The sequence below is a fragment of the Sardina pilchardus genome, chromosome 18, assembly GCF_963854185.1.
Source record: "Sardina pilchardus chromosome 18, fSarPil1.1, whole genome shotgun sequence".
Taxonomy (NCBI): Eukaryota; Metazoa; Chordata; class Actinopteri; order Clupeiformes; family Clupeidae; genus Sardina; species Sardina pilchardus.
In genome coordinates, this window is record NC_085011.1 from 1776890 (window position 1) to 1804867 (window position 27978).

Consider the following 27978-nt stretch of genomic DNA (forward strand, 5'->3'; position numbering starts at 1 on the left):
TCACAATAATATGGATGGACTTTCTTGATCCAAAAGACACCAGCATAAACACATCACATAAATTGAGACCACAAAATAGAAAATAAGCACAGATGCAAACAAGTTCTCTTTTATTGGAGGAATTCTGATTATGAACAGCGCAATTATATAAGTAAGTCCTGTGAGGATGATCTTAAAACAATTAGACAACCAAAATAGCAGTCAGAGATCTCAAACAAAGAGACAAGTTTTGAAAAGAAACAGACACTCCACAGGTGTTCAACACATCTCTCGTCGTTGACTTCCTCCGACTTCTGCTGACGTCTCTCTCTTAATACTAAAATGGCCTCACTGTCCTGTAACTGACCCTAGGCAGATGGGTTGGGCCCTTGAGTCGTGGATCTGTCCGAGGTTTCCTCCTATATGTATCTCCAATTCTAGGGAGTTTTTCCTCTCCCAGGTCACTCATGGGCTCTCTCTGAATGTTTAACACTCTGTAAAGCGCCATGAGACATGTGTAATGTTTTGCCGCTCTATAAGTGTGTGTGTGTGTGTGTGTGTGTGCCATGAGACATGTGTAATGTTTGGCCGCTCTATAAGTGAAATGACCTGTATGTGTTTATTGATACATTGCGGACGTCTCTCTCTTATTATCTGTGTGTGTTTATGGAATACACTGCTGCCATGGTCTACAGTATTACAACGTTTCTCTGTTATTATCTGTGTGTGTTTATGGAATACACTGCTGCCATGGTCTACAGTGTTGGAAAGGTCATATGGTGTCCTTAACATTGGGTGCAAAAATCAGACCTGAATATCAGCTCTGTAATTATAGGGGCACGGTGTGTGTGTGTGTACACACGTGTGTGTGTGCATTTGTATGTGTGTGTGTGTGTGTGTGTGTGTGTGTATGTGTATGTGTTGTTCAAAGGCTCGTTGGGTGGCAAGGTGGACTAGTATGGAGTATGGAGGGGGGTAGGGTGAGGGTGGAGTGTAGAGAATGCATCTGAGGGAGGTTGTGGGGATGGCAACATCATTGGCACCAGCCTTCAGAGATATCACAGTAAACACCATTACACATTTAGCATTCATACTCCCATTTAAATCAACTTACCTTGCAGGAAACAGGTCGACCTCTGACCTCACTCCCATTTAAATCAACTTACCTTCCAGGAAACAGGCGACCTCTGACCTCTGGCGCTCAGGAATGAACACCTGTGATACCTGGTACATGAATCGAGCTCAACAAAGATGTTACTTGCGTTGCATTCATAGTAAATGTTATGCCTAACTTTACCTGCATTGCTCAAGAAAGGCAACAAGGGTGCTGGTAGCTCCCAGAGGTGGTGTTTGAGGCGCGTTCCGACAGGTGACTACTTCCTGAAAGCAGAAGCACAGACAGGTGACCCGGTGATGGCACCGTTTCCCCTCTAGGTGGCAGCATTTCCCCTCTAGATGTCTCAGGCACACATCATTCTCTTAAAAGCACTTCTACAGTGTCAAAACAAACCATACAATTCCCGCAAAGCTCATGGTCCTCACATCAAAGATTTATTTTCAGGAGGAACGAAGGGGAACACTTATGCTTGGGAGCCCATCCCTTTTGTGTTGGACTAGTCTCCACTACCACTCTTCAGTGGACTTCTTCACTCGCTGCTTACAATTTGTTTATAAATAATTTCAATAATCAATCTTGGACTCAACTGTACAGTCCGGAGTCAAGAATTAACACTAGTGTTTCTACTCTGGAATTAACACTAGTGTTTTTACTCTGGAATTAACACTAGTGTTTTTACTCTGGAGGACACGTCGGGGCTGGTGAACTAGTTCAGAGTCGAATGGCCAAACAGTTTAAATGAAGACAAGTCAATGTGTTTCTGTGGTAAGAATACAAAACAGGAGATATAACTGGGGATAGAATTACAGTATTTTACACAAAGCTGTAAGGCAGGTAGGTGTTACAACTGTCTAATTAAGATCATAGAAGTTGCTGGTTTGCAACATTTTAAATATGCATCACTGTAGAAGATAACGAAACATGAACACTTTTACACAACATTTTAAATATGCATGACTGTAGAAGAACATGAAGAAACATGAAGACTTTTAAATATGCATCACTGTAGAAGAAACATGAAGACAGTAGATACAAGAGGGGTATTAGGAACATAGACACAGGTTATCTGAGGTGATAATAAAGCAGGCACTGGGGAAGACACATTCAGTTAAGTTACTGAAAACTGTTGAAAGTTCCTAGCTATACCAAACACCTCGTAACTGTGCACTGCTCTGCTTCTCTGCATATTGCGTTATCAGTAGACTTGAAGGCATCCAGAAATATCCTGACGGAAAGCAAACCTTAAACAAACGTTAAACAAACCCAGGAGATTGACAGGCAAAGCGAGCCCTCATCAGATAGGGCATGATCTATGATGGAGGTAAATCAATTACAAAATAATAATACACTTCTAAATAATAAACTACAGTGGAATACTAGATTTACCTGCATATGAAATGTGCTATCTAAATAAACGTGCCGTGCCATGCCTCACTATGGTGCATGTTGTCCAGAATCCAATTTAGCTTTTTGTAAAGTAATGTCATAATCATGTGCTACTAAAGAGCGCATAAAACTGATCGGCTTTGTCCTTTGCTCTATGTGTATCAGCAACACTGGCCCAGACTTCACACAGTGCTACAGATGCATCCACATATAGAAAGTGTACATTAATGCATTTAAACTTCATAACAATTCCAACCAGCCTTAACAAACGACCATCCAAACAGATAGTTTCTTGTTTTATTATTTTTTTAAAGGACAAAATAAAATCCCAAAAATCAAAACAGCCAATTCTAATCCATTTCATTTGCACATTAAGACTTTGAATAATAAAGTCTGGTACGCAAAATACATTTAAATGTCATGTACTTCAATTACAGCATAAAGGTGAGAACTAAAAATGGCTATTGGAACTAAGACTAAGGCTACAGTCAAACAAACCCAAAATGTCACGTCGCTGACCCCTTAGCCCAGGTCAGCTGATGCCCCTTACCCACTCCTTAGCCCAGGTCAGCTGATGACCCTTACCCCCTCCTTAGCCCTGCTCTGCTTTCTGACTCGCCTCACCCTCCCACTTCTCCAGGCTGTCCTGAAGGTTCATATTGAACGTATCAATGCCTCCCTTAGAGAGGTGGATGCCATTGGGGCGATATAGGCCGGACCCGATGTTGTCGTGGGTCACTTCCGAGCCCCCTAGTTCAGCTACGATGGCATGAACCCGGCGATTGATCACGCCCACCAAAGAGTTGACCGAGTTATCAGAGTCCTCAATAATGCCACTGCCATCCTTCCAGAAGCGCCTGGGCAGGATGTCCGACCAAACTATCCTACACTTGGGGAAGATGCTGTGTATGGAGGCTAGGTCCTTTTTAATGGAGCCGAGCAGCTCTTCGGAGGCGCTCTTGTTGATGTCGTTGCCCCCCAGGTGGATGATGAGCAGGTCGGGGTTGGGCCAGTTCAGCTTCAGCTGGTGCACCTGGGGCACGAGCTGGTCCCACGTCATGCCCTGGACCCCCTTCCACCAGACGCGCACGCACTTGGGGTCCATGCCCAGCTCCATGCCCACCTCCGGAGCCTTGGCCCTCTTCTCTGCCCAGTCCACCAACGAGTGCCCACAGATCCACACATTCTTCATCTCCGTGACAACAGGAGCTGTGAGAGAGCACAGTGTAACGTAAGCCTCAGGTCATGTCAACAGTGCCAATTACATTCAATCAGCCTTTCATTCTGCAGACCGCAGAGACCAATACGTCACATTCTTCTTGGGTGAACACGCGTATCTTACCCTGAGACATAGAAACTAGTCTTTCCAATTTACAGCTACGTAAAAGAACAGGCAAAATTACATCAGGCTTGCCCTTCTCATTAACAATACAACGAACTAGCGCATGCAATGTCGCATCATCAGCTGTCCTGGCAATACGTAGTGACATTCACTACTAGTTTATTTCAAAATCAGTTGTAGTAATCAGGTTTACTTTCATTTTTTAGTGAGGACTATAATGGAAAGTGATAAAATGACTCTTACAACGAATAAAAGGGCGCTTACCCTATGAGTAACTACTGCGGAGTTAGAATTAAAGGGCACCTACCCTATGAGTAACTACTGCGGAGTTAGAATTAAAGGGCACCTACCCTATGAGTAACTACTGTGGAGTTAGAAATTATTTTTTAACTAATCGAAGATGGTGTCTGTACTTTTACTGTGTATTAGTTATCAACATTATAACGTTATAGTTAGCATAGATTTGGAAGGTAAGGATTAAACTAGACAAACCTACAATAACCCTTAAAACAAAATTGAAAAGCGAGCAAAACCTAAACAGTGTACAGTACACACAAGTACAGTCAAACAGTGCCCTGCTGAGTACAGATGTCTTGATGAACGAAACAAGCTGACTAGCGCTAACAAACTGACTAGCGCTAACAAGCTGACTGGCTGCATACAGATGTCCTGAGTATAAAAAGCTAACTAGCGCTAACAAGCTAATTGACTGACTAGTGCTGACAGACTGGAAAATTGCTAACTCTCAATTACTGCTCTTTCAGATCAACAGATAGAAACCGTATTGATTAAATTTACAAACAACACGTTAGCGATGAGTTTCTAAAGCTGAACTAGTCTACTTATGTGTTTGTGATCATCAAATCAGTCATTTACACAGCAACTTACAGAGCTCTTTCTGAAGTATAAAACTGGGAATCTAAACTGCAAGCAAGATGTAGGCTCGAATGAAACGTTTGCCTCTGACATGATTTAACAATGTATTCTAATAAGTAATATATGTATGCTTCAAAAATAGGACGGACACGTAAAAAAGCATGTTTCGGTCAGAAAGTACTGGGAACACGACAGCAAGATATGACGCTGATCAAGTCAAACACGACATGAACGCAAGAGAGGGAGAGGATGTGGGCTGAAAAGGCAGCTTACAGGGTTAGCAACAATAACACATATGATATGGCTAAAGCTGCTAGCTCAAGGCGCCCTGAGCAAATTTACTGGGCATTGCGGAGTTCAAACCTCAATTTGCCTGCCTGAACAAACTACACATTTCTTCTAATCTGCAGTTGATGTATTTTTGCCCCCACTACACACCATAAACTCTCTGAATGTCACACCTGAACAACTACATAGAATATCCCTGTGTTGACTGGACGATTCAATACACTACACTGGTGAACCCTAATATATATTTACTTGTTGTGACCAATGTCACCTCTAGCTGGTGCTGTTTAACAATCAAGCTAAAGAGCACCATGTCAGGGTCCATCATACTATGAAGTTCATAGGCTAACGACGGAACAATTCACATAATTTTAAGTAGCCTAAACCTAGATTGCCTACAGCCATATAAACACTTTTAAGGACACATCATGTACACTTTTAAGGACGCATCATGTACTTTTAAAGGTGCTCGAGGTCACATACTGCAAACATCACCTCACCATCTGCTAGCTGCGTGTGCCCTGGACACACTGTATGGAAATAATAATAATAATAATAATAATAATAAACGAGGGCTCTGTACACAGCCCAAGCTCCAAATCATGTCATGCTATGAGGTTCTAATGTTGGGCTACGATAAGGGCACGAGGGGGGGGGGGCATGGGGGGGGGCATGTGCACCCCCCCACTGTAGCGGGCCGTACCTGCAGGCTCCTTCTTCCCCTGGGTGCGCTTAGACATCCTCATGGCCTCCATGAACTTCTCGTGCTTCTCCTTCATCTTCAGCGTGTACTGCTCCATCTACACAGCAAAACAAACGCGGAGATAAAACTCACACGGAGGGCAATGAGGAAGGGACACAAGGCTGGACTACGTGCCATCCCTGGACCATCAAACCAAACTCTGCGAGAGTTCAACAGCAATTCTGACTCTCTGGTAATGTGGAAGAACATGCCCTTATAATGCCTACAACACTATACAGCACAAAAAACCCATTGGACTAGCAGCAGTTACAATATATGCTTCAAGTTCCAAATATAAAGTTTAAAAGTTAGTATATATTCTATGAGCAATGGACTAATCAATGAATGCCTACACATAGATAGTCTTCAACGTTCTTAGCCATGATATCTAGAGTCATGCATTTTACCCTGCGTTTGGGGTCTTCAGAAACGGTTGCAGAAACGTTCAGAAGATCTAGCGAAGAATGCTGCTTTCAGAGCAACCTGATGTTTGTGAGTGATAAACTATGAATACTGAAGTGCAAAAAGTAAAATCACCCATTCTTTTCTGATTTAGCTAATGTAGCTCACTCTTATCTCGCTCTCTTGCTAGCTACATCTTAGTCAGAGTACATCCTGTCACATAACACTGCTTTGTCAAGTGCTTGCCCCAGGCACTATACGCTGCCTGGGAACTCTTTTTTGTTTTGTGTTGTATATCGCACCTCTTGTTCTATTATCTGGTATGTCTACAGAAGAAGTAACAAGTTGTTATTGTACATCTCGTGTGACTGTGAGTACTATCTTGACTGCATATTTATTTTGGCTACCTAAATAACTAACTCTAACTATATCTAAATGGATGGTTAGCTATTAACCATAGAGCATGCTTTGAGTAGGCTAAATAAGCTAACTATTAGCTAAATGTTAGCTATACATTACACACTGAGCAATATTATTTCACAAGTTAACTTAATACATCACCACTCAATACACTAAGTACTACACAGCATTTTTTGAATGATTGTTTCTACTAAAAAAATTAATCAAACAGAATCAGGCAGGCTTTCACACTTAAGAGAGCTGATTTTGTTGTTGTTACTCAGTATGACCAAGCGGCTAACTCTAGATTCATCATGCTAGGATAGCACAGTGCCCCAGTACCCAGCCATTAGAAACACAATATCAAAACAGGACGAGAGGTACAGTGATAGTCCTCGCTATCATATAATTCCTTGTGCAGTAGCAAGTGAAATATTGTGAGGATGCCCTGATGTCACAAACTCATTTAATTAAAAAAAAAAAAAAGGAAATAAAAAAGAAATCTAGCTTACCTTTGCTTTCTGTCTTGCTTTCACATCTTCCTCTGTCAGCACAGCTTGCTTGGCCTTGACTAAGTCGCTCATGGTCTCGCTACTGACTGGCTCGATGACAGTAAGGCATCGGCCAGCGCTCGAATCACCCTGGTTCACCTGCTGGGGCTCAGTGACGGAGAACGAGGAGCTTCCTGAGGGTGGAAGGGGGGTGTAGGGATCGCTAGCCTCTGGATTCAGGGGATAAGCAGCACTTCCTGAATAGGAGGTGGGAGAGGGGGACGCTGCGGCCGCGGTGGTTGTATGGGTTGAACTTGCAGGGGCATACGAGTGCCCAGCCGAGTAAGCGAAGGGGTCATATGCCCTGGCTGAGTAGCCAGCATGAGCGGCAGCATAGTGTGACGCATAGGAGGCCTGGGGGTAGTGGGAGGCTGGGTAGGGGTAGGGGTAGCCGGGGTGTGTGCCCGCCTGAGGGTACGCCGTGCTGGAGGCGGCGTGGGCAGCGCTGGTCACAGAAGAGGGGTACGCAGGGTCAGGAGTGTGTGTCCTGGAATCCTGCGAGTACGAGTAAGGGTCATATTTCTGACTGGTGGAATCTGATGTATAGCTACTGCGGTCTGGGGTCGCACCAGGTTCAGTGCTCCGCCTGCGGACGTCCTCGGAGTCGCATTCGCTGCTGTGGCGCGAGAGGCTCGACTGGCTCCTGTTCTCCTCTCGACGAGCTCTCTTGGCTGGCGAGGCGGACCGATGGGGATCGGAGTCCGCGGACTGAGTCCTAGAGTCCGCGGAGTGAGTCCTAGAGTCTGCGGAATGAGTCCTACTCTGGTGGCGACTTGAACCCTTCTTGCTCCCTTTGGACTCGGAAGAGGCTTCTCTGGTCTTGGCACCATAAAGCCGCTCTTTCATCCGGTCGGTGAGCTGGGTCACCTCAGAAGAGTTGAGGTTCAGGCCGATGGCTTTGAGAAGGTTCTGGACTTTGTCAAAGTACTGCTCCTTCTCCTTCTCTTTGCCAGCGGCAGGTGGCATCGCCTCATCTGGAGCCAGGCTAGACTTTGGGGTTTCTTTGTACTGGACAGAAGGCACTGATGTTTCAGACGTTTCAGATTGTTCAGGTTGGCGGCCATACTGGTTGGCACTCGCCTCTACTGGTGTGCTGCCGGAAGGGCCGGCGTCCAGAAGGACAGGATCCTTCTCCTTCTCGACGCTCTGCCTCAGTGGCGAGTCTTTCTCTCGCGGCTCGAGACTCAGGCCAAGAATTCGGGAAAATCCACTGCCGTCCTCCATAGCTCTCTCGTGGGGCAGCAGGTCATCCTTGCTCTGCTTGTGGTCCTGCTCTTCATCGACTTTGAAGGGGTCATACCGGTCATCTTTATACGACCCTTCCCTGGCTGGTGGTGTTGTAGAACTACTACTGGCAGTGTTCTTCCCCATGGACTCCCTAATCAGTGTGGACAGCTGGTTGATATCCACGCCTTTGTTGAGCAGACTGAGGAAGCGCTGCATCTGGGACGCCGTGCTGCCTCTGGCGTCTGCCTCCAGCTGCTGAACGGCAAGTGTTTGGGAGCTCTGAGTCGGGCTTGGCTGGAGCGGGGCAGAATGCTGACTGTAAGGGTCTGGGTCACGGTACGACCTCTCTTCCCGGTATGAGTAGGTTTGGCCAGAGTGGAGGTGACTCGATGGGTACCTAGTGGCGTTGTCCTGAGGATGACCTGGGGGGGCGGATGTTGGATGGGTTCTGTCGTAAGAGTAGCGCGAAGCTGATAGTTTGGAGGAATCGTCCAAGCTTTTAGCCTGCAACAAAGAAAACAGACAAATGTAACCAAGACAAGTCATTTTAGTATAAGAGTATAGGATCATAATAGTTCATATGTAACAATGTGTTTTAACTATATAACAGCTATAATCTATAACAATAGTGACCTGAGGTGGAACGTCCGGAGGAGGATATTCTTTGGGTTTCTTCAGAATGGATTTGATTGGTTTGGCAGCTTGGCGTCTTGCGCTGTTCTGAGGGAGCCACTCCAGAGTCTCTTCCTCGTCTGATCCCAGAGGCTCCGCCCCCCAGCCCAGGCGCTCCTTAGGCATTCCAGCAGGCGCTTTAGGCTTCTCATCTTCCATGCCTATCAATGCTTTCTTTCGGGCGATCAACTCATTAAGTTCTTCCAGCTCTCTTTGCTTCTTCATCAACTCCTCGTCCACACCGTAAGGTTTGGGTGGTCCGTAAGGAGGTTTTCCGTATGGATCAGAGCTTGGTGATCCGTAAGGAGGTTTTCCGTATGGATCAGAACTTGGTGGTCCATAAGGAGGTTTTCCATATGGATCAGAGCTTGGTGGTCCATAAGGTTTCCCGTATGGATCAGAACTTGGTGATCCGTAAGGAGGCTTTCCATATGGATCAGAGCTTGGTGGACCGTACGGAGGCTTCCCGTATGGATCCGAACTCGGATGATCTCTGTAATATGAGCGAGCGCTTGCGCCGTCTCTACTGGGGCTCCTGCTGCTGCTGCCGCCTCTCCAGTGAGCAGGGTCTCCAGAGCTGCCGCCACTCCAGTATCTTGCGTCCAATCGTGCCGGACTTTCCCCCGTCCTCCGGTGGCTGCTTCTATCCCTATCGCGATCTCTGTCCCTATCGCGGTCTCTGTCTCTGTCTCTGTCTCGATCTCTTTCTCTGTCTCTCTCTCGCTGCCGGTCTCTCTCTCTATCTCTGTCCCTGTCTCTCTCTCGATCTCTGTCCCTGTCTTTCTCTCGATCTCTGTCCCTGTCTTTCTCTCGATCTCTGTCCCTGTCCCTATCTTTGTCTCGGCTTATTTCCCTGCTTCCGGCTGTGGGGGCGCCCCTGTATCGGTAAGAACGCTCTCTGCTTCTGCTGCGGCTTCTGTTGGGCTTCTCCAGCTTCTCCTTACTCCCTTCTTCCCTCTTTTCCGCGCTCAGGCCTCGTTTGTCTGCCCTGCCGCCATTTGCCTTGTCTTGGCTCTCGCTTTTACCGTCCTGGCCAGGAGTGCTGGCGGATGTACGGGTAGGACTGCGACTACGACTGCGACTACGGCGGTCGTCCCTCGGACTGTCGTTATTGCTTGAGCGGTCTTCGCTCCTGGAGCGCTTGGCCTCCTCTGCTTCCTTCTTAATCACCTCCTTCCTGAGCATCGTGATCTTGGTGCTCATGGGGCTCGGCTTCGCTCGCATTGGCAAGACGTCCGTTTTTCTGTGGAACAATACAGTTGTCGAACTTGTTAGTATCAATCCCAGCTATGGTCAGCATTTGCAGTGGGTTTCAAACAAGTAACCTTTACTGCATTGTTTTGGCTTGGATGGAAACCACAGTCAAATGCCCCAAATTATAAACATATTAAATGTCTAACTACAAATACTCACAAAATGTCCTCAGTATCAGGCTTGAGTTCCTCATTCGGAGCTTGGTCTCTAAGCTCAGTTGAGATCTTAATGGTCATCTTCTTCTGCAATCAGATTGGTACAGAATATTCAATCCACTGCTTATTTCAGATTCCCAAAGGGTCTATAGCATACGACAATCTTGTAATAATACTGATACAAATTAATCATATAAAAGCATAATAATTAATCAATCAATTTCTCAGTGATATATATTACATACTTCTGATGCCAAATGAAAACAGATCAATGATTTCCAGAATGGACAATTAACCCATTAAGGCCTAAAGCGCCTGGAAAAAAAGCCTGTAAAACCTAAGGGCGATTTCAGGAAAAACCCCAAAAGCCTGAAGTTTTTCTGGAAATTCAGCAATTGTGTCAACGCCTACTAAGTTATTGATTTCTCAGCCTCTGTAGGAGATAGAAACAAAATTCAAAAAGTATTTGAGAGCTTACACCTGTGGCTTCCCTGGGAAATTGAGTTAATTTAGTTACACCTTCACAAAAATAAAACATGTACTGTGTCAGTGCAGGAACAGCACTATTTCATCAGAAACGAGTGCATTTTCCACAGCTTGTCATTCTGATTGACATCTGTTGACTGGTTATATATTATTAGTATGGTCAGAATTTACTGATAGGCTTACACAAGCTGTAATAGTTTCAAAAAGTGACTGTGTTTACTATATTCCAAAAATGTAGGCAAATTGGGGCCACCACCTTCACGCTATCAGTAATATTGAATAATGTGTGATCATTGACAGTCCTGGTGATCCTAGTCTCTGCTTGACCCTCCACACACACACACACACACACACACACACACATACAAAATGATGGCTTGTCATGTTTCTATTTCATATTTTGAATTCATAAACTCCATATATTTTGTTAATAGTTTATAGTATTTTATGATCTGCATAATTACTTATAGCTAAAAAATATTAAGTAATTTGAAAATTCTTTTTTTTTTAACTATTGCACTTGTCTTGACGTTACAGTGGTGATATGTACTGTAGGTCTAATTGAGTGCCTGTCACTTTAAGAGGAACGTGAAAGTTAATTAGATTTCATTCTCAAGGATTTTGGCTAGAGGGAAATAATCGTGCATAGTCTCATGATATGTTTTCATTATGTTTCCGTCATTACATAAAATAAATGTTCGAAAAACTAACAAGCCAAAGAAAATATGCCTGGGATATGTGTTTTGCAATGTTGATTTCTATGATTTTGGTGAGTACTACATTAACTATAGAACATGCACATTAAAAAGACTCAGAGTGCTACATGATACAACACACGTCTTGTGGTGATGTTCCACCTTTTAAAAGTAGGTGTAGCCTAATCCGAATCAGGGTTAAATCCATCAATTAGACAAACAGAGTCAGTAGGGTATCAGTTTTGCAACCTACCAGCCCTATGTCAAAAGCAGGCAACATGAGGGAGGGAGCGCACCAAAGTCAATAATGAACGAATCCGAGAAACTCCTCAAAGTCATATCTTCCGATATCTCCCCGCTATCAAAGTCCTCCACGGGTGTTCGAAAAATTTAAAAACAATGTCACGAGGAACAAGACTACACGACACTCCCTCGTGTCTGTTCTGATGCATTTCATTGGCCCAGAGGCCGATAACTGATGCAAAAAAACCCTTAAATGCTAAAATTGACGTATACGCTTTCCCGGCTTCAATGGTAGAACGACGCAACAGCGCTCCCGGCCTTAATGGTAGAAATGCGCCAATGCTTTCCCGGCCTAAATGGGTTAAGTGGTAAAGCATTTTACCTTAATTCTATTTTTTGCCACCAAGGCCTCTAATTTAGGAGGCAATTTTCGGTCCACATGCCTCTTGACCCGGATGGCTTGGTTCCCAACTCCTTCCGTTTTCTGTGGAGATGAAGTCAAAGTCAAATGTATTTGAATAGCACGGTATCATACATAATGGACATTCAAAGTGCTTAAACTAAATAAAATAAAATGATGTAAGTACAAGTACATTTTTTAAAGTTGTAAATAAAAACAAACAAAAAAATGGAAACAAGAATAAAACAAGATTAACTAGAAAAGCACTCGGAGAGCGCAGACCTCCGCATTGTTCTTCCTAGGTTGTCACACATTTGAAGCTAAACTATTCAGATCGCCACCACGTGGCCATACCATGCTATTACATCACAACATTACTTTTGCAGAATTGGAGGCGTAGCATGGCAACGGCGTACTGGGGCACTCACCGGCATCACGGTGAACTCCACCTTATCAGAGACGGACAGCGGATTCTCCTCCATCACCTCGTTGAGGTCAAAGAACAACTTTGGGTCTTGTGGGTATTTGATGTATCCATGCGACTCCTCCAGCTCAATCACAACGCCCTGATGGTCAACAATGGCCACATTACCTCAGTCCAACAATGGCCACATTACCTCAGTCCAACAATGGCCACATTACCTCAGTCCACAAAGACGACTACATCCTAAGATAAAGGACTGCAGGACATTATCCAACATCCATGCATCAACTGTCTTGCACCAAAGACCTGAAATTAACCTTAACACTCCTGAAATATACCTCTCTACAACAACTATGGTAGCAAACATTAGTTTTTTTCAATGATTTTTACTTCTATCTGCCATTAGGGAAATAATTGATCACCTGTTGGCAGCTCCCATCCAAAAGCGGTTTAAAAAAAAAAAATCCTCTTATGTTACTACTTTTGTTCATGTTCAGTGTTCAAACTGACAGTGTGCTCTGTGCTCTGTGCTTATGTGCAGGAAATTACTGTAGGACTCACGGTTTTACGTTGCTCTGTGAGAATGCGCAGGAAGCCTTTGCGGAAGTGCACATTGACAGCCCTCTCCGTCTTGGTCTTTGGGTTGGTGGAGATGTGCAGCTGAACCTTGTCCCCCACCAACATGGTGGCCTTGGTCAGCACATCATTTGCACTGAAGGTCAGCCTCTTCTCCTCGTCATTCATACAGATCTTCACACTGCCAAGGTCAAGAACCTACAAAACCATTTAGTTTAGTTTCAACAGTATGATTATGATTATGGAGTTACAAGCAATTAAAATTGAATATTACAATATTTCTTCTCAGCTTCTCTCCAAATTATTTTTCAGAAATGTCCCTTTTCTTGTCCTAACCCTGTTTAAGTTAAATTAGCGATTCCACACGTTTTTAGGCTAAAAACATTACCTCACCATTCACTAGCTGTCCCTTTTCTTGTCCTGAATACACTGTAAAAAAAAAAAATGCCCCTATGGGATCTCCTATGGGATCTCCCAGTAAGCAGTGCGCTGCCGCCCCATGCCCGCCCCATGCCCCTATGGGATCTCTCTTCTTATGTCATTCTCCACTTTGGAGATGAGGATTTTCTAGCCCCACCTGACCCTTGACCCCTGACCAACCTGGAGAAATGGTAAGGTTAAAGCATTTCCTTTCGCATTTTGCTTCCACATTACACTTCCCGTCCCACACTGCAGTGCCCATCCAATCAGGCTCCACTTCCCGCCCCACACAGCAGTGCCCATCCAATCAGGCTCCACTTCCCGCCCCACACTGCAGTGCCCATCCAATCAGGCTCCACTTCCCGCCCCACACTGCAGTGCCCATCCAATCAGGCTCCACTTCCCGCCCCACACTGCAGTGCCCATCCAATCAGGCTCCACTTCCCGCCCCACACTGCAGTGCCCATCCAATCAGGCTCCACTTCCCGCCCCACACTGCAGTGCCCATCCAATCAGGCTCCACTTCCTGCCCCACACTGCAGTGCCAATCCAATCAGGCTCCACTCACTGCAGTGCCCATCCAATCAGGCTTCACTCACCGTGGCGCGGTCCGTCTTGGTGGGAACCCTGAGCACCACTCCGTCGTACTTCTCCGTACTCACGTCCTCAACGACGGGCTCACACTCCGGCTCTGGCTCCGGGTCACTCTCGAGAGCCTGCCATTGAAAAGCGCAAATTACAAATGCAAATAATGGCTGGATTGGATACCTCACACACTGCACTAACCTACTAACGAACACATGGGTTTTGATTGGATACCATACACACTGCACTAACCTACTAACGACCACATGGGTTTTGATTGGATACCTCACACACTGCACTAACCTACTAACGAACACATGAGTTTTGATTGGGCACCTCACAAACTGCTTTAACTCTATCCTACTAACGACTACATACTGTACCTCACAAACTGCTCTAACTCTATCCTACTAACGACTACATACCTCACAAACTGCTCTAACTCTATCCTGCTAACGACTACATACTGTACCTCACAAACTGCTCTAACTCTAACCTACTAACGACTACATACCTCACAAACTGCTCCAACTCTATCCTACTAACGACTACATACTGTACCTCACAAACTGCTCCAACTCTATCCTACTAACGACTACATACCTCATGAACCGCTCTAACTCTAACCTACTAACGAACACATGAGTTTCGTCACACACCATAAGCAGCTTAATGAACGCAACTGCTGAAACTGTATAATAGAAAATACTCAACGAACAAGTACCATATCGACTTCTTCTATCTCCTCTTCCTCCTCCTCCTCTTCTTCTTCTTCCGAAGTTTCTTCATCGCTTTCCTCCTCTGCCAAGTCGGTTTGGGCGATGTCATTAAATGACTCCATTCCCTCCGGAAGCTTCCGCACTCTGACGGCCATGTCTACTCCTTGCACCTGCAAAAACAACAAAATAAATGACAAGGTTAGGGTGAGATCAATTAAACTTAAAATAATTGTGGGTAGTGTAGTTTAAATGATTAGGAAGAACATGACTATTTAATTTGAACGCCTGGCAGTATTGAGGTACTATTTTATCAGCTTAATGTTACTACTGGTAAACAATTCTCACTAAATGGGTCTGCAAGACGAAACTGAAGTGCAGGTTTGCACAAAAGAACATTCTAGCAACTGCAAGAAATGTCTAGAGAATAAGTATAATTCATAACTGTAGTGTAAATGTCTTAGAGGGAGACTTTTAATCGTGTAGTTAAGAAAACTTTAAAACTCTGATGAGTAAATGTTGCTGAAATCCATTGACTAGTTCACATCAAGTCAACCGCTTTAACGTCCTAAAATATCTCTTACACATGATCATCACCCTGAGCTAAAACGCAATGCTGCAAACTTCAAATAATAATGTGGTTTGTACACCTATGAAGTAAACGAATGATTTGGTTGATCCTTCAGCCTCCTGTGTCGGTCTTATCCTGTACACGGCCTAATCCATCAGTCTACATGTTAGCCGTTCTTCTCCCTTCTGTTTCTGACTATCCAGACCTATCGACCGCTGGGTTAGCATTTGCTTATCCAGACCTATCGACCGCTGGGTTAGCATTTGCTTGGTAGTAAGGACTCTCTTGGTAGTCCACTTGGATAACTTCTGAGTAATAATATTCAATACGGATGCCATCCAATGAAAAGAGGGAGCGTACACCCAAAGACAGAAAGTCATGCTTTAATATGGATTATTTTTAAAGAAAGTCTAAAATAAACCCATCAAATATTGACTATTTTTGATACTCACCTAAAATGATGTTGACCAGAGACATGTTTGGTGTCCTTGATTTGCTCCTTGTTTTGCGCAGCATCAACACGGCTAACGTAACTTAGCATCAACACGGCTAACATAACTTAGCATCAACACGGCTAACGTAACTTAGCATCAACACGGCTAACGTAACTTAGCATCAACACGGCTAACATAACTTGGAAGCGATCGAGGCTTGTGGGCACCATATAAATGAATTGGCTGAACCACTACTGTCCCTTCTTAAGCAGATAAAATAATATAAATTCAATTTCGACAGCACTAGCTGAACATCTAATCACATACAGTGTAGCAAAAACAAACAATTCTATCTAGTCACCGAAATACATTAATTACTGCCTAAAGAAGTGTTCTAACTTTCAAGTTGTCAATCTATGCAAAGTCAACTCAACAGACCCTCAACTCAACAGACCCTTCATCAACTGGTTGTCTGAAAGAAGTCATAAAAATCGATCAGTGTGTGGAGAGAATGATGACCAGACGTATGCTGGAGAGCGTGCAGCTTAACTACAGGTGCGGGTAGGCTAGGCTACTCGCATTACGATGAATGCAATTGTCTTAGGAGGAAAGAGAGGGAGAGTGTGCGCTCACACAGCAAGAATACACACTGAGCAGACAGAGCAGCGTAGAGAGAAGCTTAGAGCTGTTCACTCACCGCCATACGCTCTCACACTGATAATACACACTGAGCAGACGGAAGAGGGTAGAGAGCTCACCGCCATGCGCTCTCACAATGATAATACACACTGAGCAGACGGAAGAGGGTAGAGAGCTCACCGCCATGCGCTCTCACAATGATAATACACACTGAGCAGACGGAAGAGGGTAGAGAGCTCACCGCCATGCGCTCTCACAATGATAATACACACTGAGCAGACGGAAGAGGGTAGAGAGCTCACCGCCATGCGCTCTCACAATGATAATACACACTGAGCAGACGGAAGAGGGTAGAGAGCTCACCGCCATGCGCTCTCAAAATGATAACACACACTGAGCAGACGGAAGAGGGTAGAGAGCTCACCGCCATGCGCTCTCACACTGATAATACACACTGAGCAGACGGAAGAGGGTAGAGAGCCGTTTACTCACCGTCATCCTGGTGAACTCCACGCGGTCCGATTCGGCCCATTTGTCGTCCGCGAGGTTCTCGCTGTTCTCCGTGTAGAGATACAGATCTCCGATCTGCTCGGACCTTATGGCGCAAACACCGTTCTCCACTTTTATGATCACGCCCTGCCATTCGACAGATGAGGAAGCTTAATGACGTAAGGGGCAGGACTAGTCATCATACCTGTCTTTCAAATGTCTCACCTGTCTTTCATATGGCTCACCTGTCTTTCATATGTTTCAACTGTCTTTCAAATGTGACATCATGGTGTCAAGGAATAACGTTTCAGACTTTGAGATCCCACACTGAGAAATGAAGATTCAACAAAAAGATGGCAACTCTGATCTCTTCCCTATCTGAATCATTCAAATTAACTCATTGTAACTCCTAAAACTTCCTAAAATGATCTTAGCGTTCCCTTTGCAATGGCTAACCATGATTCACATTGTTGCTATACATACCATCAGCCTATACTAGTTATGGTGTAAGGTGTTTGAGGCTTCCTCAGATTCAGTTGCTTATATGGAACATGTTTGTCTGCTTCCAAGAAGTTTGTAACACAGAAAATGAATTTTCACATACAGTTCCATTGCGACCAACCAACATTAAAAGGTGCTTTGTGGCATTTTTTAGTTCAAAACACCTAACACTGACGGAGAAATCAGTTTGGCTGCAAATTAACATACATAACTCTTTCTTTTCTAAGGTTGTGCATCAATTTTACTGTAATTAAACTAATGTAAATAAGTCTTAGTTTGCAATGAAACTGATCTTTAGGAAACTAACAAAAACAACATTTATTTCTAAAGATGTGCATCAGATTAGTTGCAAACTAATGATAAGAACACTTTCTTTTCTAAAGATGGGCATCAGTTTCACTACACATTAACAGTAAGAGCACTTTCTTTCCTAAAGATGTTCCTCACAACAAACTAACGTAAAAAAAACTTTTCTTTTCTAAAGATGTTCATCAGTTTAGCTGCAAACTAACATAAATAACCCCTTCTTTTCTGAAGATGTTCATCAGTTTCGCTGCAAATTAAGATAATTAACCCCTTCTTTTCTGAAGATGTTCATCAGTTTAGCTGCAAACTAACATAATTAACCCCTTCTTTTCTAAAGATGTCCATCAGCCTCATTGCACATTGGAGGCTCACCATGACTCGTGATTCCTTGGTAACCTGGAACGTGTCTGGAACCTTTGGCCGGACGTTGGTAGCCCTCATGGTTTTGGTGACGATGCTAGTGACCACCTGGAAGGTCACAAGGTCATTGGTAACCAAGGTGACGGCACAGTCGCCCTCGGTGAAAGGCAGCTCCATCGCCGTCCCATAGATGGATGTCTCCAGCCTCAGCTGCTTCACCTTGTTTTTTAACTAAGCAAACAAGCAAACAAGATTAACAATATACTCATCTTTTCTTAATTTAAAAAATATATTTTTAATAATAAAAAAAAAAATCTACATTTTTCCCCAATCAAGACGATTTTGTGTCTGTCTGTACATTTTATCCTTTCAGGTACATTTCATCTCAATTGAGTGGAAGTTTGAGCTCAGTTTGGTTCTCACCTGTGCGTTTTTGATGCTCTTGGTGACGACTCCGACGAACACTTCACCGTGCAACTCCTCTGTGCCTCCCGCCGGGACACACACATCAGTCGCGCACTCCTCATCCTCCTGCAGCGGGAGCGTCAGACAGGGAGAAACAACGCCAACAACGCTGAATGAGACCTTCTGCAATCAACTCGATTATTAAACGATAAACGGATTGCGCTTACATAGCACCTTTCTCCAAAGTGCTCAACACATTTACGTCTCCCACTGACGAACGTATTCACACACGCTGATGCGGCAGGGCTATCGCGCGCACATATTCACACGCGCTGATGCGGCGAGGCTATCGCGCGCACATATTCATACACGCTGATGCGGCAAGGCTATCGCGCACAGACACCAGTCAACACATCAAGAGTAATGAGGGGCTCAGTGTCTCATCTGGGTATCTGGAGAAATGGATGTATTTTCATGCGTTTCTGCTTTTCATACACACAAAAACGCTGTTTTAGGTCACTGAAAACTATTATTTTCGTGTTTTGCGTGTGTACAGGAAAAACAGTTTTTGGATCGTCGTCGATTGAACGTTGGATTGTGGCGACGAGAGCCTTTAACAGTTGATTATGCGTATCCGTGTTCATGGAATTTTCAAATATGAAGGAGGATATTTTAAAGAAGAATCCGCACACTTCAAGTCTGTGCAAAAATAGCTTTACTGATTGCTAGCTTTTGGTCGTATGAAGGAGGAAAAAAAAAAACTTTTTTTTGTGCAGTACAACTGTATACTGCATATCATGAAGTGTGTATTAAGTTTCATTCGTACATTAACATTTACTAAATATTTCCGCTGTTTATTGCAGTCCTCGAGTAAAGAGTAGCAGTAGTAGCATTACGCAAGTTAGCTAAGGTAACTTATCAAAGGCAGAAAAAAGATCTAATTAGACTCATATCTTGTGTTAGTGAAAGCGTTTCTTATCTTTCTCATCTAGTTTACTTGAAACACCAATAAAGTCTTACTAGTATAGTCCTTAGGCCTTACCTCAGTCTTGCAGACAGTGAAGTTCACCCTCACTCCAGGTACCAGATTAGCAGGTATGCCCACAAAAGCACTCAGCTTGAAAGGAAATGTCTTTTTGTCGCCCCGTTCAATGATACCAAGGTCATCATCCTGACAAAGAAACACAGCCATGATCCAACCATTTCTACTATAATATTAAAGGCATACTATGCAGGTTTAGGTGTCTTTGGTCACTGTAGAGCGTCGAGTTTTCTCGGTAGGGATTCGCTACGTCTATGCTGCATCGCTATGCTAGGTGACGGATTCGCCCATTACAAGTTTGTTTACCATCAAATTGACCTCATAAAGGTGAAAATCTTGCATAGTGTACCTTTAACAATCCTTTTCAAGTCTGAAAGCACACCACTTAGAAGCAGTGACAGTAGCTAAATGTGTAACATCACCCCGTGAAATCACCCCTGTGCTAAAATGAAAAAGTAATGCTAACGTGGTGATTGAGCAAACTAAGAACAATAGACCGGCATGCAGATTGGGCAGGGTATAGACTCTGATCTGTAATCTAATTAATGGACAAAGCCTAAAGTAGAACTACAGTTGATTTCAAACTTGGCAAAGTTTGGCTTTTTCCTACTGTACTTGCATGAGTAAACTCGCTAGCGATCCACCATATCATAGCTTTAGTTCATGCACAACACACTTTGCTCATTGACTGATTTCGCTGCTCAATTAGGGGCCCCTTAAGTAAAGCAATACATGGCACTGATGGCATCGTGCACATTTTCAAACGTGTCCAGTGGGCAGCACTTACCCCGACGGACAGGATGGTCCCCATTGAGCGTCCGGCTGGAGCTCTACAAATACACATCAGGTATGTGATACACGGCTCAAACTTGGCAGACACCACAAATTAATCTTACCAAGTGGTACAAGTACACAAACCATTGAGAAGTTGCTTGAAGGTGCGATTATCTTAAAAGGTGTCCGATTATCTTCAAACATCTCTAATTATCTTCAAACATTCAAAGAAATAGTAGAAATAGCACAAGCATATGACATAATAACTGTTTTAGCTTAAAGCAACACTAAAGCACTTTTCCTCTGTTGCACGCACGCTATTTGTTTATCCACCAAATAACGATGTCCACAGACAAGGTAGAGCATGTTGCATGATTTTATGAAAGTATGATGTATTGCGACATCGAAGCAAGTCAAATTTGTAGTTTCTTAGGTCTCATTTCATCAAACTACAGGTACGCCACCCGATCTGGTAAAGTTACATAGTGTGGTTATAGCCGATAGAGGGCCGTGAAGTGAATGCAGAAGTGCTGTTCACCCTGTTACGAATTGATGAACCGCTGAAATGATTTTGGAAAAATTATGTTGAGGTACGAAAAACTTTTTAGTGCTGCTTTAATATTAATAAAAATGGCCATTTTCTGCTGCCCAAGTATCTACTAAATTTACCATAGTAACCATATAACGCCAAATAAATACATGTCGATTGCATTGGACATTATTGGCCTTTCAGACAAGACAACTGAAATTCTACACACTGACCCTTTAAAAACAGAGCAAGATACTAGTGAAGTCTGCAGCTGTGGAGCCGGTTTAGCTTACTTAGCAGGCCACAGTGGAACTGATTTAGCTTACTTGGCAGGGCACACTGGAACTGTTTTGGCTTACTTAGCAGGCAACTTGAAACCGTTTTAGCTTACTTAGCAGGCCACAGTGGAGCCGGTTTATCTTACTTAGAAGGGTACAGAGGAACTGATTTAGCTTACTTAGAAGGGCACAGAGGAGCCGGTTTAGCTTACTTAGAAGGGCACAGAGGAGCTGATTTAGCTTACTTAGAAGGGTACAGAGGAGCCGGTTTAGCTTACTTAGCAGGCCACAGTGGAGCCGGTTTATCTTACTTAGAAGGGTACAGAGGAGCTGACTTAGCTTACTTAGAAGGGCACAGAGGAGCTGATTTAGCTTACTTAGAAGGGCACAGAGGAGCCGGTTTGGGCCTCTTTGGCAGCATGAACTTGGTCATGGCTTTGGGGGGTTTGATCAGGGGGGCAGGGGTCTTTGCAGGGGTCAGCTTCACTGGACCCGGCTGGCCGGAGGAACCACTGCTCGCTGGCTCTCCATCCTTAAACAAGACCAGAGCAGAGGAACATGAGAATGAGATATAGAAGAGAAACATTTCCCACAGACTCAAGCACACTAGCACACTAGCACACTAACACAGCGAGCACACTAGCACACTAGCACAGCGAGCACACTAGCACACTAGCACAGCGAGCACACTAGTACTAGCACAGCTAGCACAGCGAGCACAGTAGCACACTAGCACACTGACACACTGACACACTAGCACACTAGCACAGCAAGAACACTAGCACACTAGCACAGCGATCACACTAGCACACTAGCACACTCCACAGCTGCCATGTCAGGTGGATCTCAAAGGCTGTGGAGGCACATATTCAGGAACTTTGTGAACACAAACAATCAAGACAGACATTATTTTACACATTTCACAATAACCTAAAGGAATCTATAGGAACAAGATATTGTATTCCTCTCTAACTTGTAATCAGTGAAAATCACTTTTTTTTTATGTTAACCATTTGGAAACACAAAGAATGGGAACAGATATTGGAATCCTACATTGTAATTAATGAAACCACCCTGCTGCTGCTGTTGTTGTTGTTGTTGTTGTTGTTGTTATTTACCTTGGTGGAAGAGGCGGTGGGAGTGGTAGATGGCGGCTGACTGTCAGGCTCTTTCATCAGGCTGGTGGTCGGCTCTGCCTGGGTGGTCGCTGCCTCTGTCTCGGTGCCAGTGGCCATCTCCGAATCACCGGAGGCCGGCGCAGTCTCGGTGCCAGTGGCTATCTCCGAATCACCTGAGGCCTTGGAAGTCTCGGCCTGGGTACTCTCCACCTGAGCGCTCTCGGTCAGGGCGTTCTTAGGGCCTGTGTCCATCTCTGCATCACCTGAGGCCTGGGCAGTCTCTACCTGAGCGGTCTCGACACTTGTGTCCATCTCTGTATCACCTGAGGCCTGAGCGGTCTCGACACTTGTGTCCATCTCTGCATCACCTGAGGCCTGAGCGGTCTCGACACTTGTGTCCATCTCTGAATCGCCTGGGGCCTGGGACAAACGAGAGGAAAATACCCATATCCACGATTAAGAGAACATGTCATGTGTGATGTGCTATGTATATGCTATATATGCTGTATATATTATTATTTATTTATTACAAATTAAGTTATTTTCAGTTCTTTGTAAGCATTCAGTGTAGAGAAATAACGCCACCTGCACTGAATCTATTGTTTATATAAACTAGCCCAACTATGTTGCAAGTCGCTTTGGTTAAAAAGCATCAGCCAAATGTAAAGTAATGTAATGTAACTATTCTATAAGCTAGCCGAACTACACACATTACACTATTTCTCCAGTAAGTCTACCTTTATGGCGGAGCAGGTGTCAGTGGAGCTGGAAGAGGCCGTGGCTGGGGCATCTGTTGCCGTGACTGGGGCATCGGTTTCCGTGACTGGGGCATCGGTTGCCGTGTCATCTGTTGCCGTGGCTGGGGCGTCTGTTGCCGTGACTGGGGCATCTGTTTCCGTGACTGGGGCATCGGTTGCCGTGTCATCTGTTGCCGTGGCTGGGGCATCCGTTGCCGTGACTGGGGCATCAGTTGCTGTGACTGGGGCGTCCGTTGTTGTGAATGGGGCATCTGTTGCCGTGGTGTCTGTTTCCGTGACTGGGGCATCCGTTGCCGTGACTGGGACGTCCGTTGTGACTGGGGCATCTGTTGCCGTGACTGGGGCGTCTGTTGCCGTGACTGGGGCGTCTGTTGCCGTGACTGGGGTATCCGGTGCCGTGACTGGGGCGTCTGTTGCCATGACTGGGGTGGTTGAATCAGACGAGTCGGTGGCTGGGGTGGTGGTTGAATCAGATGATATGGTCGCTGGTGTAGCTTCTGGTGTGGCTGCTGGGCTGGTGGACGTGGTGATGGCACTGGAGGTATCGGTGGCGGCGGGAGCAGATGCAGTGGTGGAGGGGGTGGGGGAAGTTGCAGTGGTGGAGGGGGTGGGGGAAGTTGCAGTGGTGGAGGGGGTGGGGGAAGTTGCAGTGGTGGAGGGGGTGGGGGAAGTTGCAGTCGGAGGCTTCGGCTTGGTAATGGTGGTCTTCTTCTTCTTGGCCATCTGCAGGGGCAGGTCCTCCAAGCCGCCAAAGGTGGCCGCAGTGGTGGAGGCAGTAGCAACGGTGGAAGCAGTAGCAGCGGGAGGCTTCGGCTTGGGCTTCTTCTTCTTGGCCATTTGCAGGGGCAGGTCCTGGAGGCGGAGGGAGGCGGAGACGGGGGGTGGGGGCGTGGGGGGGAGGCCCAGGGCCAGGCCCACCTCCTCCAGCTCGGCCAGCCGGGTCACCACGGCCTTGGTCTCCTTCTGCAGGATCACCAGCTTGGTCTCCACCATCTCCACCTTGATGGTCATCACCGTCAGGTGCGGATCCTTCAGAGCCTCCTTCTCCTCTGGGCTCCTCTTCTTATTCCTCCTCTTCTCCTTCTTCAGGAGGACCGCTGCCGACGGAGAGAGAGGGAGAGAGGGAGAGAGGGAGAGAGAGGGAGAGAGAGGGAGAGGGAGAGAGAGGGGGAGAGATTGAGTGCAATCCAACAAATTCAATGTTTCCAAAAAATCTAAACAAATTATGAATTTGGATTGAATTTAAAAGAAATTACAAGTACAAACAAAGACAATTACTAACATCTGACAGATTAAAGGAATATTTCGGTATTTTACACTTTAACCCTCTGGAGTTGAAAAACTGTTCCAAACACACATCTGAATCTCTGGGAGTTTTTATACTAGAAACATATAAGTGACACCATTAGAATCCTTTAATCAACTAGTTTCCAAATATATACGCTTTAAAAGAGAATGTATCAATGGCACTTTGCAAAAACAATAAAAGAAAATCCTAGGATACCGAAATACCGAAATATTCCTTTAAGTAAGTAGCCCACATTGTGACATACAAGTCCTATTTATTATTCTCTTTTTTAAATTATTTTTTATTTATGTTCTTTATTTTTTAAACATAATTTTTTATTTTTAACTCAACTGAAGGGCCAAAACAAGACATATAGCCATAGATATAGATATGCTCATATCAATATCAGCCTACTTTTGTAGAGTTAATAACAGAATTAATAACATTACAGCCGTTAGAGACGGGAGACCAAAAATAAATAGGGGGTCAATAGCAAAACGATTAGTCGACTAAAAAAATCGGCGTCGACTAATTTTCATAATCGATTAGTTCGATTATGTCGATTAATCGCGGCAGCACTCCAACTCTCCTGCTACCTTGCTGCCTGCTTAAGTCCTGGACTTCCTTCAGAAGCTCCACCTCCGTCTTCATGTTGAAATCCCTCTGCTTCCTCAGCGTCTCACGTTCCTTCATCGCCTGCACATTTCAGGAATATTAGAATTAGGAATCACCTGCACATTTCAGGAATATTAGGAATCACCTGCACATTTCAGGAATATTCCTTCATCAATCACCCAGAGCAGCCTCCCACCTCCAAAACCCCAACATGACCCCAGGACAGTGTAGACTAGAGCCCTATACAGATATCAAACACTATGCCAGTAATGTCACAACACAACCCTACTGTATAGATATAACACACTATGGCAATAATGTCACAACACAACCCTACTGCACAGATATCACACACTATGTCCATAACAACACAACACAACCCTACTGTACAGATATCACACACTATGGCAATAATGTCACAACACAACCCTACTGTACAGATATCACACACTATATTACACAACCCTACTGTACAGATATCACACACTATGCCCATAACAACACAACACAACCCTACTGTACAGATATCACACACTACGTCACAACACAACCCTACTGTACAGATATCACACACTATGCCCATAACAACACAACACAACCCTACTGTACAGATATCACACACTATATTACACAACCCTACTGTACAGATATCACACACTATGTCCATAACAACACAACACAACCCTACTGTACAGATATCACACACTACGTCACAACACAACCCTACTGTACAGATATCACACTCTATGGCAATAACACCACAACACAACCCTACTGTACAGATATCACTCTATGGCAATAACACCACAACACAACCCTACTGTACAGATATCAAACACTGTGCCAATAATGTCACAACACAACCCTACTGTACAGATATCACACACTATAGATAGATAGGTAGATAGATAGATACCTATCTATAGTGTGTGATATCTGTACAGTACACTATGGCAATAACAACACAACCCTACTGTACAGATATCACACTCTATACAACACAAAGCTACTGTACAGATATCACACACTATACAACACAACCCTACTGTACAGATATATAATGTCACAACACAACCCTACTGTACAGATATCACACACTACATACAGCAATGTTAACATCACTAATAGTTGCATGATCAAGCTTTTGCATCGCTGTTTGTATAGCTGTATCATCTCAAGACTGAAGGTAAGCCTAATTTATCTAGCATGAAAGTCCATGCTGAATATATTTAATTATTACTGTATATGCAGAACATATAAAACAAGAATATAGAATTATTCTTCATATGTTGATATGTTGTGCTCATACAGGAATATGTTCAACTTGCATATATGTGGATTTGTTATTTTTCTGCATGGTCAAACACACAGAGTTGTCTACCATTCTGATTTCTTTTATTTTACATTGTCAAAAAATAATTTCAGTCAGTCAATTCAATACCGGTCAATTGGATAGGGAGTAACGCATACTTGATTCACATGTTTACAGCTGCTTTTCACACTATTTCACATCCAATGACGGAAACAACAATTACTGTACAACACAAACGCGTATCCACTTGACCTGTGACAGATGACCACAACCAAAGGTAACAATAAGGTCAGTCCAGAGCCAGAGCCCGCTTACGAAACGCTGCCTGGTCCTACGGACGAAGAGGGAACTTACCTCAGAGAAGGTGAGATTTTTAACCGACGACGGAGGATGTAGGTAGTGGGGGTCCACATGTCCAAAGTGTGGGTCTAGGGGCACAAACGGAGGGGGAGGACCATACTCAGATAGCGGAGGTGGAGGCAAGCCGGGCGGTGGTATCCCAGGTGGAGGTATCCCAGGCGGAGGCATGCCAGGGGGAGGCATGCTAGGCGGCGGCATGCCCGGGTCTATCGGGGGATAATCAGGGTGCATCGGCGGTGGTGGAAGGCCGTGATCAAACTCTGGCGGCGGTGGAAGGCCGTGATCAAACTCTGGCGGCGGAGGGTAATGCCTACCGGGCATCGGTGGATAAGGGTCTGGGGGGCCATAGTCCAACTCATCCATGGGATGCGGCGGGGGCCTGAAATACGGATCTGGATGAGGAGGTCCGTATCCAGGATAGTCATGGGGCAATGGGGGGCCACGGTCAAACTCCGGATGGGGGTAATGTCCAGGTAAGGGTGGGCGCTCCAGGTCGTAAGGATACGGCATGCCAGGACCCGGACGGTAGTCATCCATAGGTCCGTAACCCCTCGGGTCCATGTCTGGGTGGTGCATCCATGGCTCTGGTCCATACGGATGAGGGGGCATTCGGTCCCTGGGATCCATCCACGGCCCTGGGGGCCCGTCGCGCATGAAGCGTGGGTCGGGTCCACCACGGAAATGTGCCTCCATCCATGGGTCGTCCGGCGGAAAAGGACCCCTTGGATGCATTGGGTATCGGGGATCAAAAGGAGGTCCCCGTGGATCTCGTGACATCATGGTAACATAAGACGTAATACTACCTAGCGACGAAGTTAACTTAGCAAACTGGTCAAACTACTGCACAACAAGCGTAGCTAACGTTAGCAACGGCAGGGAACTAGCTGAGCGCTGCTTCCTTAAACTGCGTTCAGCGCCTCATCGTAATCAGTAATAAGTCCCTTCCCTTACATTTGTGAACTTTGAAGAATATGTTTACAGAAAACCTCAGTTTCAAGTGTTACATCCAAAAAATTCGGATGTTCTGGCGAGTGAAAACATCTCTTCTGGAACCAGGGACGAGCTTTGCAGGAAAGTGGTGTTGGCAGAGTACTTCCGTAAGTGAGGGTTCACATAGACGAAACATCCGGTTATCGATACAAAGATCTTAAACTAGTTACATAATATTTTAAAGTATATTTTCCCATTTTCCCATTAAAATATGACTGAGATACTTTTCTAAACAATTAAAGTTGTCTATGGACCAAAAAAAAACAAAACCAAA

The 27978-nt window shown here is 44.8% G+C and overlaps 2 protein-coding genes across 6 annotated transcripts in view; both read right to left on the reverse strand.

The window, feature by feature from the left end:
• Positions 1–1212, reverse strand: part of LOC134064369 (uncharacterized) — a 39115-nt gene extending 37903 nt beyond the window's left edge. Inside the window, exon 1 of the mRNA XM_062520288.1 lies at positions 1146–1212. Within this exon, the coding sequence (XP_062376272.1) occupies positions 1146–1212 (67 nt within the window). The remainder of the gene's footprint in view (positions 1–1145) is intronic.
• Positions 94–27790, reverse strand: LOC134063522 (uncharacterized). 5 transcript variants are annotated; one of them, XM_062519059.1, is made up of 21 exons: positions 26709–27790; positions 25024–25123; positions 23119–24236; positions 22727–22801; positions 22382–22666; positions 21641–21795; positions 20470–20512; positions 19683–19811; positions 18659–18766; positions 18248–18466; positions 17072–17215; positions 14944–15108; positions 14234–14350; positions 13200–13412; positions 12643–12780; positions 12197–12298; positions 10395–10477; positions 8943–10224; positions 7044–8813; positions 5692–5788; positions 2766–3691 (listed from the first exon to the last, which is right to left on the reverse strand). In XM_062519059.1, the coding sequence occupies exons 1-21, from the start codon at positions 27492–27494 to the stop codon at positions 3075–3077; spliced, it is 7746 nt and encodes a 2581-aa protein (XP_062375043.1). In that variant the 5' UTR covers positions 27495–27790; the 3' UTR covers positions 2766–3074. The 5 variants fall into 5 exon arrangements, 4 of the variants coding, with proteins under 4 accessions (XP_062375044.1, XP_062375043.1, XP_062375041.1 ...); XM_062519057.1 differs by having other exon boundaries at positions 22382–22644; positions 22705–22801; XR_009936184.1 differs by lacking the exons at positions 2766–3691; positions 5692–5788 and adding exons at positions 94–1093; positions 1146–1359 and having other exon boundaries at positions 22382–22801.
• Positions 27791–27978: the final 188 nt, after the last annotated feature.